Source organism: Carica papaya, chromosome 1, assembly GCF_054855325.1.
Source record: "Carica papaya isolate Zhongbai chromosome 1, ASM5485532v1, whole genome shotgun sequence".
In the NCBI taxonomy this organism is placed as follows: domain Eukaryota; kingdom Viridiplantae; phylum Streptophyta; class Magnoliopsida; order Brassicales; family Caricaceae; genus Carica; species Carica papaya.
In genome coordinates this window covers 28,102,683-28,117,084 of record NC_142309.1, presented here as the reverse complement: position 1 = coordinate 28,117,084, position 14,402 = coordinate 28,102,683, and the positions used below count along the sequence as shown (strand labels likewise).

At 37.5% G+C, this 14,402-nt stretch overlaps 1 protein-coding gene across 7 annotated transcripts; it reads left to right on the top strand.

The window, feature by feature from the left end:
• The first annotated feature begins 1,390 nt into the window (after nucleotides 1-1,390).
• Nucleotides 1,391-13,684, top strand: LOC110813581 (CELLULOSE SYNTHASE INTERACTIVE 3). Of its 7 annotated transcripts, none has more exons than XM_088208028.1 (10): nucleotides 1,391-1,530; nucleotides 2,165-2,298; nucleotides 2,722-2,849; nucleotides 3,158-3,257; nucleotides 3,837-6,903; nucleotides 7,980-10,524; nucleotides 10,821-11,275; nucleotides 12,218-12,334; nucleotides 12,511-12,552; nucleotides 12,645-13,684. In XM_088208028.1, the coding sequence occupies exons 4-10, from the start codon at nucleotides 3,184-3,186 to the stop codon at nucleotides 12,804-12,806; spliced, it is 6,462 nt and encodes a 2,153-aa protein (XP_088064154.1). In that variant the 5' UTR covers nucleotides 1,391-1,530; nucleotides 2,165-2,298; nucleotides 2,722-2,849; nucleotides 3,158-3,183; the 3' UTR covers nucleotides 12,807-13,684. The 7 variants fall into 7 exon arrangements, with proteins under 7 accessions (XP_088064154.1, XP_088064146.1, XP_088064151.1 ...); XM_088208020.1 differs by having other exon boundaries at nucleotides 1,391-1,572; XM_088208025.1 differs by having other exon boundaries at nucleotides 1,391-2,298; nucleotides 2,665-2,849.
• The last annotated feature ends 718 nt before the right edge of the window (nucleotides 13,685-14,402 follow it).

Below are 14,402 nucleotides of genomic sequence, written 5' to 3'. Positions count from 1 at the left end.
TGTTAACAAAGTTATTCATAAAGACACTATAAGAATTTTTCACATATAAAAATTATTTAAAATATACATTAAATATTTTTTATAATAAATATAAAAAAGACTCACGTAAATTATTTCTTAAAATATAAATAAATATCGCTAAAATTTAAGATATGTCAACAGTATCTATTTTGTGTTAAAATATTATTATTTTTAAAAAGGTAATGTTTTTTTTTTTTCTAAATCTTTTCATATGATTACATTAATCCTTTTCTTTAATTAAGTTAATTAACTGAAGTGATTAGTTGCTAGTACAAAAGATACTTTAAGAGGAACTTTTGGTGAAGTCTTAACTTAATCATTCTCTTTAATAATTATGGTACATTATATACACAAACACACATATATACATATATATATATATATGTATATATATGTATATATTGCTTATATATTGGTATCCAATTATCATACTAGTTTAAATTTTTCCTTATTAAAAGTCAGATTCAAGCTTTTTTTTAAGTACTTGAAAAAGGCAAACTTTAGTATAAAAGTACTGATTTCACATACTTATAAAATTGAAACTTCATTATAATACCAATTTAATTTTAACATTCTTTACAAACTTAATCAATATATATATATGTATATGTGTATATGTATATCACTAAAATGGGATTAATTAATTTATCATAATTATAAATTTTTATTCCATTTTCGTATTTTGTGATTTTAAAATCATGTCTATTTACTTGCAATAAATAGAAAAGGAGTATCTAAATTATGGGAATAATTAAATTTACAAATTATAATTAATTAAAAAATTATTAAACTGAAAATTATAATGAGCAGTAATTATTATTATTATTATTATTATTTCAGATTATATAAAATGAAAGTAATTATTGTGATATTAAATAAAGCACCTTGGAATTGTAAAAAACATGAAATACATTAAAAATGTCAGCAGTCAAATTAGAGAATTAAACGTGCCCAAAAAACATTATATTTATATGTGTCTGTGTGTATATATATATATATAGAGATAAAGAGTTATTCACATGGCAGTTAATTTTTTTGCTGTATAAAAGTACTGACAGTTATCCCTGTCCCAAAATATAATACAAAAAAGAAAACTATATATATATATGTATGTATATATATGTATATAGTACATAAAATAATAATAACAAGAGACCAAAGAGCACAAATCCCATGAAACTTGGGTAAAAATAAAATTTACACGTGGAAGGATCCAATTGGATTTATCTCCGATGATTACACCTAATTACTAAAATTAAATTACGAGTTAATCCTCAATTAACATTAAATTTATAATTAATTTTCTAATTAAATATTAATTAGAGATTTTATATATATATATTTTTTTTGGAAAAAAAAGAAAAAAAACACGAAAACCGAAAAAAGAAAGAAAACAAACGGAGAAAAGAAACGAAAAGACCCAGACTCTCCTCTCTGTCGCTCTGATCGCTTTCTCTTTCATCTCTGGCGATTCTCCCTCTTTACCTTTGTTTCTGTGTCTTCATTTAGGTGGGTTTCGCATTTTGGTTCTTAACAGACGGGATTAGAGAGGTGATTTACTGTTTTCTTCTTCGTTTTCTGGTTTTTTTTTTTTCTTCTTTTGGAGCTTGTTTTTTTTTTTTTGTTTTTTAAATTTAATGACTGTCAAGAAAAGGACATTTCTCTTGCCCTAGGTTCTGAAATGCTTTCTGCGATCTGATCTCCGTACTCTCCTCGTTTTTACTACTTGTTTATTCGGGTGTGTTTGTGTGTGATTTTGATTTTTTTAATTATGATTTTGATTTTTAATGATCATAATAATAAGTACTGTTGTTTGAATTTAGGTTGTTCTTAATTGTATGTCCAATTATATGTGCATTTGAAGACGCCATTGTTGTACACTTTTGAATCTCTGTTTTCGTTATCATTGTTGCATAGCCTGTTGATTTGGATTCAATTAAGCAAAATAGCGTGCGTCTTGTGTTAGAGAGAGAGAGAGAGAGAGAGAGAGAGAGAGAGAGAGAGAGAGAGAGAGAGAGAGAGAGAGAGAGAGAGAGAGAGAGAGAGAGAGAGAGAGAGAGAGAGAGAGAGAGAGAGAGAGAGAGAGAGAGAGAGAGAGAGAGAAAGACAGCTTGCAGTGTGACGTTGATTTGTGTTGGAGCAGAATTTGGGGTGTTCTTGTGCTCAATGCTCAATTGGATGGTGAAGAATTAAGCTTCCTGATGCTTCACATGCCCGGAAGGCAGATTCCACGTTAGCTGGAGGAGGGAGTTCTTCGACATTTGCATTCTCCGCGAGGTATCTCTCTGCCTCTTTTCTTCATTTTCTTTTCCCTTTGTAGATCACCATTCGGATGTGTAAAGGGGCTGTTACCTTCTATGGACAACATGGCACCTCTCTTCTATCTTTATTTGATTTAATTTCTTGTGTCTTATGGGTGGAGTTTGGATGGTCTTATTTTGTAATTATTGTTTTCTTTGGTGGAAAAAAAAAATGATTGTGGTAATTAAGTTGGAAAAAATATTGGAAACAGAAAATGTGAATTCTTGTTATCAAGGTCTTTTTTCCATAAGTGGATATCAAAATACCTGAGACTTGGAATTTTCTGCTATTATTCTAAAGTTTCTGCTGGTAATATTTTGATAATGGTAAATAAAGTTGTAGTTGTTGGCTCAAAGTGGACATTGGAAAAACTAGTAAGACCTGTTCCTCATTCCTCAGAGACGTGACGGTCATCCTAAAAACCATCTGAATGCATCACCTGGAAATGTTTGGGTCAAAGCAAGCTGCTAAAGAAGATCTGAAGTTAGCCGAAGCAGAGGACCTTTACGGATAGAAAAGGGATTAAGGTACATGATGTAAAAACTTTTTGAAGGGTCCAAGAGAAGGATTTTTGTTTTTTTTCTTTTTTGCTCCTTTCTTGCTATATGTTTGTGGTGCTTTTGTCATCATATTGAAACTTGTGGGTTATTATCCTTAAGAAGTAATGGGTAAAGTTACTTGTTCAAATGACTATATTAATATTGTGGAATTTTTTTTGTTCCAATTATTGCCGTAGCAATTTAATGCTTTAATTGCTGTTGCTTTACATCTTTGGCTGGATGTTGCCTAACCTGTCTTTGCTTTGTTAGACTCAACAAGTTACTTTAATTTCCAGGCAGCTAAGGAGCAAGCTAAAGCTGCATGTTAGTGCAAATGCCAAAGTCTCCCTCCTCTAAACTAGAAGACTCTGTACACGTATCTTCTTCTCAGTCGAGGTTGGCAACACTGTCTTTACTTAATTGATTGCAAAGTGTAATGACTTGATAAATACTGTGGTCAGTGTCTCACCTGCATTCGATCTGTTTTTTCCATTGTAAATATCATATCTATGCATCAGAAAGAGCAAAAGGAAAATAAATGAAATTGAATTCAATTGTCCGATCCATGGAAATGATCAAAATCCTTGTCAAAGAAATTCTCTTAATACATTGCAAGGCAGTAATGACTTGATAATTGTTGTGGTCAGTGTCTCACCTGTACTCCATCTACTTTTTCCATGTATAAAAATCATATATATGTATCAGAGAGAGCAAAAAGAAAGTGAATAAATTGAATTCAATTTTCCAATCCATGGAAATGATCAAAATCCTTTTCAAAGATATGTGTTGAATTTCTGATACAAAAAAATGATCACATCATTGCCAAGCTGTTGGTTGTTCTTTCAAAAGATCAGCTTATTGGTTTCACTTGTTCCTTTGTCCCTCCCCTCCCCTCAAAAACCCCTGCTCTCTTGCCCTTTTGTGTTGTGCTTTTAAATGCCAGTTATGGACAACTGAATTTGCTGATTCATCCAGGGGCTCCAATGGAACAAAGGCAATGGATGATCCAGAGAAAGAGATGGCCACAGTTGCTCGACTTATTGAGCAACTGCACGCCAAAATATCTTCACCACAAGAGAAAGAACTTACCACAGCACGTCTGCTTGGTATTGCCAGAGGAAAAAAGGAGGCAAGGACGCTTATTGGTTCTCATGCCCAAGCAATGCCATTGTTTGTATCTGTACTCCGGAATGGAACCCCTGTGGCAAAAGTGAATGTTGCTCTAACTCTGGGTGCTTTATGCAAAGATGAAGAATTGCGGCTAAAGGTGCTTCTAGGTGGATGTATCCCACCATTACTTTCACTTTTGAAATCTGAATCAATTGAAGCTAGGAAGGCAGCAGCAGAGGCAGTATATGAAGTATCTGCTGGTGGACTTTCAGATGATCATGTTGGTATGAAAATATTCGTTACAGAAGGTGTAGTACCAACTTTATGGGATCAGCTAAATCCCAAAAAGAAGCAGGACAAAGTAGTTGAGGGATTTGTAACCGGGGCGTTGAGAAATCTTTGTGGTGATAAGGATGGATATTGGAGAGTAACACTTGAGGCTGGAGGAGTAGACATCATAGTAGGTCTTCTATTTTCTGACAACCCTGCTTCTCAGTCCAATGCGGCTACTCTGTTGGCTCGGATGATGTTGGCTTTCAGTGACAGTATTTCTAAAGTAATTGATTCTGGTGCTGTCAAAGCTTTGCTTCAGCTTGTAGGTCAGAAAAATGATATTACTGTTCGTGCCAGTGCTGCTGATGCTCTGAAGGTGCTCTCATCGAAGTCAACCAATGCCAAGCAAGCTGTTATAGATGCCGATGGTGTTCGTGTGCTTATTGGGGCTGTAGTTGCTCCTTCTAGAGAGTGTATGCAAGGGGAGCATGGCCAAACTTTGCAGGAGCATGCAACACAAGCTTTGGCAAATATATTCGGTGGGTTGTCTGCATTAATACTATATCTTGGGGAACTATCACAGTCTTCTCGGCTATCTGAACCAATAGCTGATGTAATTGGAGCCCTTGCCTATGCCCTGATGGTCTTCGAGCAAAGTTCTGATGGTAATGAGGAAACTTTGAATCCAACGCATATAGAAGGTATATTAGTGAAGCTACTAAAGCCTCGAGATACAAAGTTAATTCAAGAGGCTATCCTTGAGGCTATGGCTAGCTTGTATGGCAACACCTGCCTATCAAGACTGCTGAATCATGCAGAAGCAAAACGGGTCCTTATTGGACTCATAACTATGGCTGCTGCTGATGTACGGGAGCACTTGATAATTTGCCTTTCCCGCTTATGTCACGACGAATTATCCCTTTGGGAGGCCATTGACAAGAGAGAAGGAATTCAGTTACTCATGTCATTCCTGGGATTATCCAGTGAGCAGCATCAAGAGTATGCCGTTCAGTTGCTAGCAATCTTGACTGACCAAGTTGCTGAGAGCAAGTGGGCTATCACTGCTGCTGGTGGGATTCCTCCATTGGTGCAGCTGTTGGAGACTGGATCGCAGAAGGCAAGGGAGGACGCAGCGCATATCCTATGGAATTTATGCTGTCATAGTGAGGACATCCGTGCCTGTGTTGAAAGTGCGGGAGCAATTCCAGCATTCTTATGGCTTCTAAAAAATGGAGGACCAAAAGCCCAAGAAGCTTCAGCCATGGCACTAAAAAAGCTTGTTCGAACTGCCGATTCTGCCACCATTAATCAGCTACTAGCTTTGCTTCTAGCAGACTTTCCAATCTCAAAGTCCCATATAATTGGAGTTTTGGGTCATGTACTTGCAGCAGCGTCACATAAGGATCTTGTGCATAAAGGATCTGCAGCTAATAAAGGATTGAGTTCTCTTGTCCAGGTCCTCAACTCCTCAAATGAGGAAACTAAAGAACGTGCAGCTTCTGTCCTGGCTGATCTATTTAGCACAAGGCAAGATATATGTGATAGTCTTGCAACTCATGAGATTGTTAATCCGTGCATGGAACTTATGACCAGCAATACTCAAGTTGTTGCAACACAATTGGCTCGGGCGTTGAGCGCTCTGTCCCGGCCAACCAAGGAAAAAACTGCTAAGAAGAAGACTTATATTCCAAAGGGAGATGTCAAACCTCTAATTAAGTTGGCTAAAACTTCTTCTATTAATTCTGCTGAAACTGCTGTTGCTGCATTGGCCAACCTTTTATCTGATTCCCATGTTGCTGCTGAAGCGCTGGCAGAAGATATTGTGTCAGCTTTGACAAGGGTGTTGAGAGATGGAACTCCAGAAGGTAAAAAGAATGCATCAAGAGCTCTTCATCAATTGCTGAAGCACTTCCCAGTAGGTGATGTGCTCACAGGAAATATTCAGTGTCGTTTTGTTGTTCTTGCCCTCATTGAATCCTTGAATTCAATGGATATGCATAAAAGAGATGCTTTGGATGTTTTAGAAGTAGTTGCACAATTGGCTAGAACAAAACAAGCGGTGAATTGCACTTACCAACCATGCTCTGCCCTTGCTGAAGTTCAAAGTTTAGAGTTACTTGTGCGATGCCTGGCTGAGGGCCCTCCACCAGTACAGGACAAAGCAATAGAAATTTTGTCTAGGCTGTGTGCTGACCATCCGGTTGTGCTAGGTAACCTGTTAGTTGCACAATCAAAGTCAGTTAGTTCATTAGCTAATAGAATAATGAAGTCTTCCAGCTCAGAGGTGAGAGTCGGAGGGAGTGCATTGCTCATATGTGCCGCAAAAGAGCACAAACAGCAGTCGATGGATGAACTGCATCTCTCTGGATATTTAAAACCCCTTATACATGCTTTGGTGGATATGATGAAACGGAATTCTAGATGTTCTTCTTTAACAATTGACGTTCGAACACCAAGAGGCTTTCTGGAAAGAACTGCATTTCAGGAAGGTGACAAATTTGATGTTCTGGATCCAGCCACAATCTTGGGCGGCACCGTTGCGTTGTGGTTATTATCCTTAATATCTTCCTTTCACCTGAAGAACCGAGTCATTGTAATGGAAGCTGGTGGACTTGATGCTCTATTTGAGAAGCTTTCGTATTATACTTCCAATCCGCAGGTATGGCATAACATTCCATTCAAGATTCTGCTGATTCTTCTTCTCCCTCTGCCTTCCCCTTCCCTCTTTCCCTATCTCCTTGTGGATGGCGGAGTAGGCTGTCCTTTTGCTCTTGGTTGCCTTTACTGTTGTATGATAGGATAAACAGTTCCGATACCAAAGGAACATGGAATGAGGAACTGCACTCTGGTGTACAAAATGTAAATTTTCTACCTGAGTGTTCTAGATTACAAGTTCCTAGGCATTTAGAGTTGCTTATCAATTAGAGGCATGGATGGTGGTATTAACCCGTGGCAGAATTGAAAAATATACCCATCCTGCACTGACTTTTAAGGCTATTGTGTCTTTCTTTTTTAATGAGATACCTATTATCAACTGCCCTGGAATCAACTTCTTTGGACTTGCATCTCTCCACGGAGAACCAGCTGACAAAGTATTCTTTGTCAAACAAGTTGCTTGTAACATGTGCCACCCATGTTCAGTAGTTGTCTTCGCAATTAAAGTAGGTGCTGTTTGTAAGGAACTGGAAATATTCCATGGTACTGTGTTCAGTTCATCTTTGAATGTTAACAACGGATGAAAAGGGAGAGCTTGGGGAAAAAGCTTTTTTCTTTTAGACTATGGTTGGAATAAAGTGTGGATTTTCAAATAAATTTGACACAAATTTTAGATTTTCTGCAAATACAGACTTAAGATAAGTTTTAAGAGAAGAAGAAAACGATTTAGGAAAAAGGAAACATTAGATGGGATAAGTAGTAGGAAGGGGACAGGAGAACCAGTGGGATTAATACTTAACAAGTATATGTTTGAACTGGTAACTAATGGATATCTTTTAATAGATAATAGTTGATTTTTCAGTTTACAAATAAAAAAAGCAAAAATATTGCGGTTATATGTTCTGTTTATCACTTCAGCACTGTGGTATTGTCATGCCTACAGCACTACAGAACTCCATCCATGTTGTAGATTAGAGCCATTAATTTCAAGTTTAATACTAATGATTTCTCTAATTTCCACTTGCCTTAAAATCGTTTCCTTTATTTTTAATAACTAAGCTATAGTGTGTACGTTCACAGGCAGAATATGAGGATACAGAAGGTATTTGGATTACTGCTCTGCTCCTGGCCATTCTGTTCCAGGACGCCAATCTTGTTATCTCACCAACAACAATGCACATCATTCCATCACTTGCTATTCTGCTAAGATCGGATGAAGTGATTGACAGGTTTTTTTCTGCCCAAGCATTGGCTAGTCTTGTTTGTAATAGAAATAAAGGAATCAACCTTGCAATTGCAAAATCAGGTGCTGTTCCGGGGCTAATAAACCTTCTTGGTTACATAGAATCAGATTTATCAAATTCTGTTGCCCTATCACAAGAATTTTCTCTAGTACAAAGCCCTGATCAAGTTGTTCTGGAACACCTTTTTGAAATTGAAGATGTAAGAACTGGCTCTATAGCCCGGAAATCTATTCCTCTGTTAGTGGATCTATTGAAACCAATTCCAGAGAGGCCCGGTGCACCTCCAATTGCTGTTCGACTTTTGACTCGTATTGCAGATGGAAGTGATATGAATAAATTACTTACGGCTGAAGCTGGAGCTATAGACGCATTGGCAAAATACCTGTCTTTGAGCCCTCAAGATTCGACTGAATTCACTATATCAGAGTTGCTCAGAATCTTGTTTACCAATCCTGATATTATCCGATATGAAGCAGTACTAGCTTCCTTGAATCAGCTCATTGCAGTTCTGCATCTTGGGTCAAGAAGTGCAAGGTATAGTGCTGCTCGGGCTCTTCATGAACTTTTTGAGGCTGAAAATGTTAGAGATTCTGAATTGGCATGGCAGGCTGTTCAGCCATTAATTGACATGCTTAACACTGCATCAGGCAGTGAGCAAGAGGCTGCTCTGGTGGCCTTGATTAAGCTGACTTCAGGTAATACTTCAAAGGCGGCTTCGCTTACTGATGCTGAAGGAAATCCACTTGAAAATCTCTACAAAATATTATCATCTGCTCCTTCCTTGGAGTCAAAGATAAATGCTGCTCATCTCTGTTCTATTGTCTTTGATAGTAAAAAGGTCAGAGATAATCCATTAGTCTCCGAATGCATGGAGCCCCTCATATCACTCATGCAGTCTGATTCAAATAAAGCAGTTGAAGCTGGAGTATGCGCCTTCGAGAAGTTATTGGACGATGAAAGACAGTTGGAACTTGCTGCCTCATATGATGTTCTAAATCTTCTTGTCGGCTTGGTATCTGGGGAAAACCATAGGATTATTGAGGCTAGCATATCTGCTTTGATAAAGCTGGGAAAAGATCGGACTCCACGAAAACTGGACATGGTCAAAGCTGGCATTATTGATAATTGTCTTGCCCTGCTACCTGCTGCACCTAATTCATTATGCTCCACAATTGCAGAGTTATTTCGCATTTTAACCAATAGTGGTGCCATCGCTAGAAGTTCAGACGCTGCAAAGATAGTAGAACCCCTTTTCATGGTTTTGCTTCGTTCAGACTTTAGTCTCTGGGGACAGCACAGTGCCTTGCAAACACTTGTAAATATTTTGGAGAAGCCACAAAGCCTTGCAACTTTGAATCTAACACCCAGCGAAGTCGTTGCTCCTCTAATTTCCTTTCTGGAATCTCCATCCCAAGCCATCCAGCAACTTGGCTCAGAATTACTGACTTATCTTCTTGAACAGGAACATTTTCAACAAGACATCACAACAAAAAATGCGGTTGTACCACTTGTGCAGCTTGCCGGAATTGGAATATTGAACCTGCAGCAAACAGCAGTAAAGGCTTTGGAAACAATTTCCACTATCTGGCCAAAGGCAGTTGCTGATGCTGGGGGCATCTTTGAGCTTTCAAAAGTCATTATTCAAGATGATCCTCAACCACCTCATTCCCTGTGGGAATCTGCTGCCTTTGTTCTTTGCAATCTTCTGCATTTCAATGCTGAATACTATTTTAAAGTTCCCCTAGTTGTTCTGGTGAAAATGCTGTTTTCAACAGTAGAAGAGACTGTCACTATGGCACTCAGTGCATTGATAGTTCATGACAGAAGTGACGCTTCAAGTGCTGAACAGATGGCGGGAGCTGGTGCAATCGATGCATTGCTGGACCTGCTAAGATCTCATCAATGTGAAGAAGCATCAGGAAGATTACTTGAATCTTTATTTAACAATACAAGGGTACGAGAAATGAAGATTTCCAAGTATGCAATTGCACCTTTATCACAATACTTGTTAGACCCTCAAACTAGATCAGAGTCTGGTAGGCTTCTTGCAGCTTTAGCTCTTGGAGACCTCTCTCAGCATGAAGGACTTGCTAGAGCCAGTGATTCTGTTTCTGCTTGTCGTGCACTTATAAGCCTTCTTGAAGATCAGCCAACAGAAGAAATGAAAATGGTAGCCATTTGTGCATTGCAGAACTTTGTCATGCACAGCAGAACAAATAGGCGAGCCGTTGCAGAAGCAGGTGGCATATTATTAATTCAGGAACTACTGCTATCTTGTAATCCAGAAGTTGCTGGTCAGGCAGCATTGATGATCAAATTTTTATTTTCAAATCACACGCTCCAAGAATATGTATCGAACGAGCTCATTAGATCTTTAACTGGTGAGTTGGATTAATGTCTATTAATTTTTTCCCTTCACTTTTTCCCCTATTAGCGTGTGAAAGAAGTTTTGCATCTTTCTGGCATACTTTTATAGTTTTGCAGTTGTTATATTATAGCTTGCTCTTCATTAGCTATTTGAAACTAATCACTTTTTTCAAGAGAGATTGCTACGTCCACCAGAAAGCATTCTTTAGCTCAATTTTATTTTGTTTAAGTCTTTTCTCTCTATTTTTGGAATCGTTATTTACTTTTGCCTTTTCTAAGTTTTGAAACTTGCCATTGCTTTATTGTGCAGCTGCACTTGAGAGAGAGTTGTGGTCAGCAGCAACTATTAACGAAGAGGTCTTGAGAACCTTAAATGTGATATTCACAAACTTTCCTAAGCTCCAGGCTTCTGAAGCAGCTACCCTTTGTATTCCTCATTTGATAGGCGCTCTTAAGTCTGGTAGTGAGAGTGCTCAGGAATCTGTGTTAGATACCCTATACTTGTTACGGCATTCTTGGTCACACATGCCAATGGATATTGCAAAGTCTCAAGCAATGATTGTAGCTGAAGCGATTCCTATCCTGCAAATGCTGATGAAAACCTGCCCTCCAAGTTTCCATGAGAAAGCAGATAGCCTGTTGCACTGCCTACCAGGGTGTTTGACTGTTACTATCAAGCGTGGCAATAATCTAAAACAGGCTGTGGGAAGCACAAATGCCTTTTGTCGGCTGACAATTGGAAATGGTCCACCTCGGCAAACCAAGGTAATTTGATAATACATTTTATTTCTCACTTTTATATCATCATTGAAATCCTCTTAAAACTTGTTAATTTCTTTACCATCCTCTAAAAAATTAATTTCTTTACCTCCCTTCTGAAGATGTTATTCTCTTACCTCCCATTTAAAATAATTGTTTTACGAACCTAAAAAATGTTATTTTCTTTACTTGGTAATTCCTGCCTTAGTAAGTGCATTTCCAGTTGGATTGCAGTTAGAAATATTGGTGCTGGAAAATCATTATGATTTTGGCGTGGAAGTACATTTCATGTGACGCTTTTATCGTTCCATGCAGAATTCATTGTCATATTTGAACTTCGACAAAATTCATTTGACTGTTTTTTAGTTTTGTCTTTAATAGTAAACAACAGATTTACTGAGAAAAAAATTTTCTACTTTTGATTTTTAGTAAATTATAAAAAAGTATTCTCTTAACTCAAACATGATTATGAAAATAACTTCTTATTTTATTTTATTACAAAAAATATCTTTATCGCTCACGTTTCATTAATCTTGTATCATAAATTTTGACTGCATATAGTAATCTAACAATCACTTGGTAATAAAATAATATAACAGTTATCTGATATGATTACAATATTGTTAATTTTTAACAGTCAGTTAATATATATATTATTGTAATAAAATAAAACAGAAAGGACGGTTTTGTGATTGCATTTAAGTTAGGAGGGTTACTATTTAATTTTTCATGATTGACCAAGTTATATACTTGGTATGTTATTATAAACCTCGGAAAATAATGGTTTGTAAGGCGAGAGGGTCATAACCTGGCAGAATTTTTAATGTTGCATTATAATTCTACTTGTGTAATTCTGGTATGGAGAAACACATTACATTCTTTATAATCTTTTCTGTCTGATTACAGCTACCTTTCACAGTAAAAATATCTGACTTGTATTTTTTCTAGGTTGTGAACCACAATAATTCTCCAGAATGGAAAGAAGGCTTTACATGGGCTTTTGATGTACCTCCAAAGGGACAAAAACTTCATATTATATGCAAAAGCAAAAATACATTTGGAAAGGTAATGCCTTCCTTTGTTTGGTTCAATTTTTTGCATTTCGAACACACCTTCTATGTCAACTGTGCTTGACAATATGTTGCTGGAATCTTTTTGTGATATGAACGGAAAATGTTTTCTTTAACTGAACAAGCATTAAGTGCTTCTTGTTAGTGACTGTGGGAACAAATTGCATGCAGGATTTATGGCAATTGATTAGTGATGAAATGGTGTTTGCCAAAGTTAGTGAGTGGGTATAGCAGTAGCTTTACAAATTGCATAATGTATTTAATTTACTTCGACCTTGTCCGATTTAGATTGTCTTTTTTTCCAGACTACTCTTGGAAGAGTGACTATTCAAATTGACAAAGTCGTGACGGAGGGAGTATACAGTGGGCTCTTCAGCTTAAATCATGACAGCAGCAAGGATGGATCTTCCAGAACGCTTGAAATTGAAATTATATGGTCCAGTAGGACATCAAATGACAGTATATAAAGAGTTTAATTTCTTTGTTTTTCTTTTCTTATGGAGAAAGCATATACAAGCAGTTCCAGCTGTGCATGCTTCTCAAAGCAATACGAGGAAAGCAGTGATTGTCTCTTGATCAGCCTTGGGTTCATGTTGTGGGCATGCTTGCAAGCATTCGTATCTTCCTAAGGTCCAGTTTTGTAGTATGAGAGATAACACGGTGCATAAGATGTAAAGAGTATAAAAGTCGTTCATGAGTTTTTTTTGGAGGTGGAAGGAAGTCGAAAGGGGTTCACGCGTAATAGGAAAGTACAAAATGCTGCTGCTCAGGAGTCTGCTGTACAGGTCAGTCTATAGTTGTTAGCAAATAAAACTTATTTCTTAGAGAGATGAGAAGAGAGAAATAGGTAAATGAAAGTTGAACTTGAACACGATGGAGTCGAGCTTTCAGCACCAAGTGCTGCGAGTTCGATTATCAAGTCACCTGGCAAGAATATTTATATAGAATGAGCTACTCTTTGAAGATTGGTGCATAAAAAGCAACGGAAGCGTGTCCCTGTTTTTCTTTTCCTTTCCTTTTCCTTTTGGTAGCAGAAATGACAAGGGATATGCCCTTGTGTTTTCTATTATTATTTGAAGAAAGAAAATGTCCTCTACTTTTTTTTTTTCTAAAATGTTGTTGTAAATTACATAAAGTGGGACTTGAACTTGGATCACTCACATAAATTGCCTAAAGTCGAACTTAAGCCCCAATCACTTCCATAGAGACGACAGAAACTACCTACCTAATCAGGTGTGGGTGATTGGAAATGTCCTTATACTTTGATTGCTTCTCTGCTGGCTTGTTTCTATATAATTGTAAATAATATTCGATATTCAGTAGTAGATGGAAATTCCATGGTTAATGATTCCATTCCAGTAGTTTTTTCTTTCAATATTGTTAGTGTCTCCCTCTCTTTCTATGCTTCTTTTTCTAATCGTAGGAAAAAAAGAAATGACACTCTAGGATTCAATCTCTTAGATAACTGGGTTGGAACCGATCTATGTATTTCTTAAATATAATCTACCCGTATCGAATGGCGTGATTAATTTAGAAAATCAAGCTCTCCCAACTAACAAAAGTAAATTCCGAAGTCCATCCAATCTTGTCCGATCTCAATCAATTACTAATACTGTAGACGCCCAAGTCAGCCGAGATGCGTTGGTTAGCTAAGGGAGTCGAATGCCCCACAAAGCGCCGCCTAGAGATTGGGAAAAGGAGGAAAAGAAGAGACGTGATTGGCGCTTCAGCAGACGTCGCGGTGGTGAAGAAACAAGATGATGCCATTAAACAGTCGCTGTGCAATATGGTGGTTAGCAAAAGGGAGCAGAATGGGGAAGCCTCGCATGGTGATTAAGTAAAGGAGGAGAATAAGAGGCAAGGTCACTCACTAACTACTATAGATCGTGCAGTGCGGCACGACGCAGTGGAAGAAGAAGATGGCGCCGTTAATAGTTGCGGTACGGTGCGATGGTGTCGTCCGAAGTCGGAGCAAGTAGAAAATGGTGCCTGGTGGCTGGTGGGGGACGACTAGCTGTAGGAGAAGAAAGAAATATATATCCAATTCCACTCCATCGTGTCTG

Bases quoted from the DNA above. Each gene is read 5' to 3' on its own strand.
- LOC110813581 (XM_088208028.1), top strand. From the start codon at position 3,184: ATGTTAGTGCAAATGCCAAAGTCTCCCTCCTCTAAACTAGAAGACTCT. The intron at 3,258-3,836 runs GTTGGCAACACT...TGATTCATCCAG, and splicing joins GTATCTTCTTCTCAGTCGAG to GGGCTCCAATGGAACAAAGG. The intron at 11,276-12,217 runs GTAATTTGATAA...TATTTTTTCTAG, and splicing joins GTCCACCTCGGCAAACCAAG to GTTGTGAACCACAATAATTC.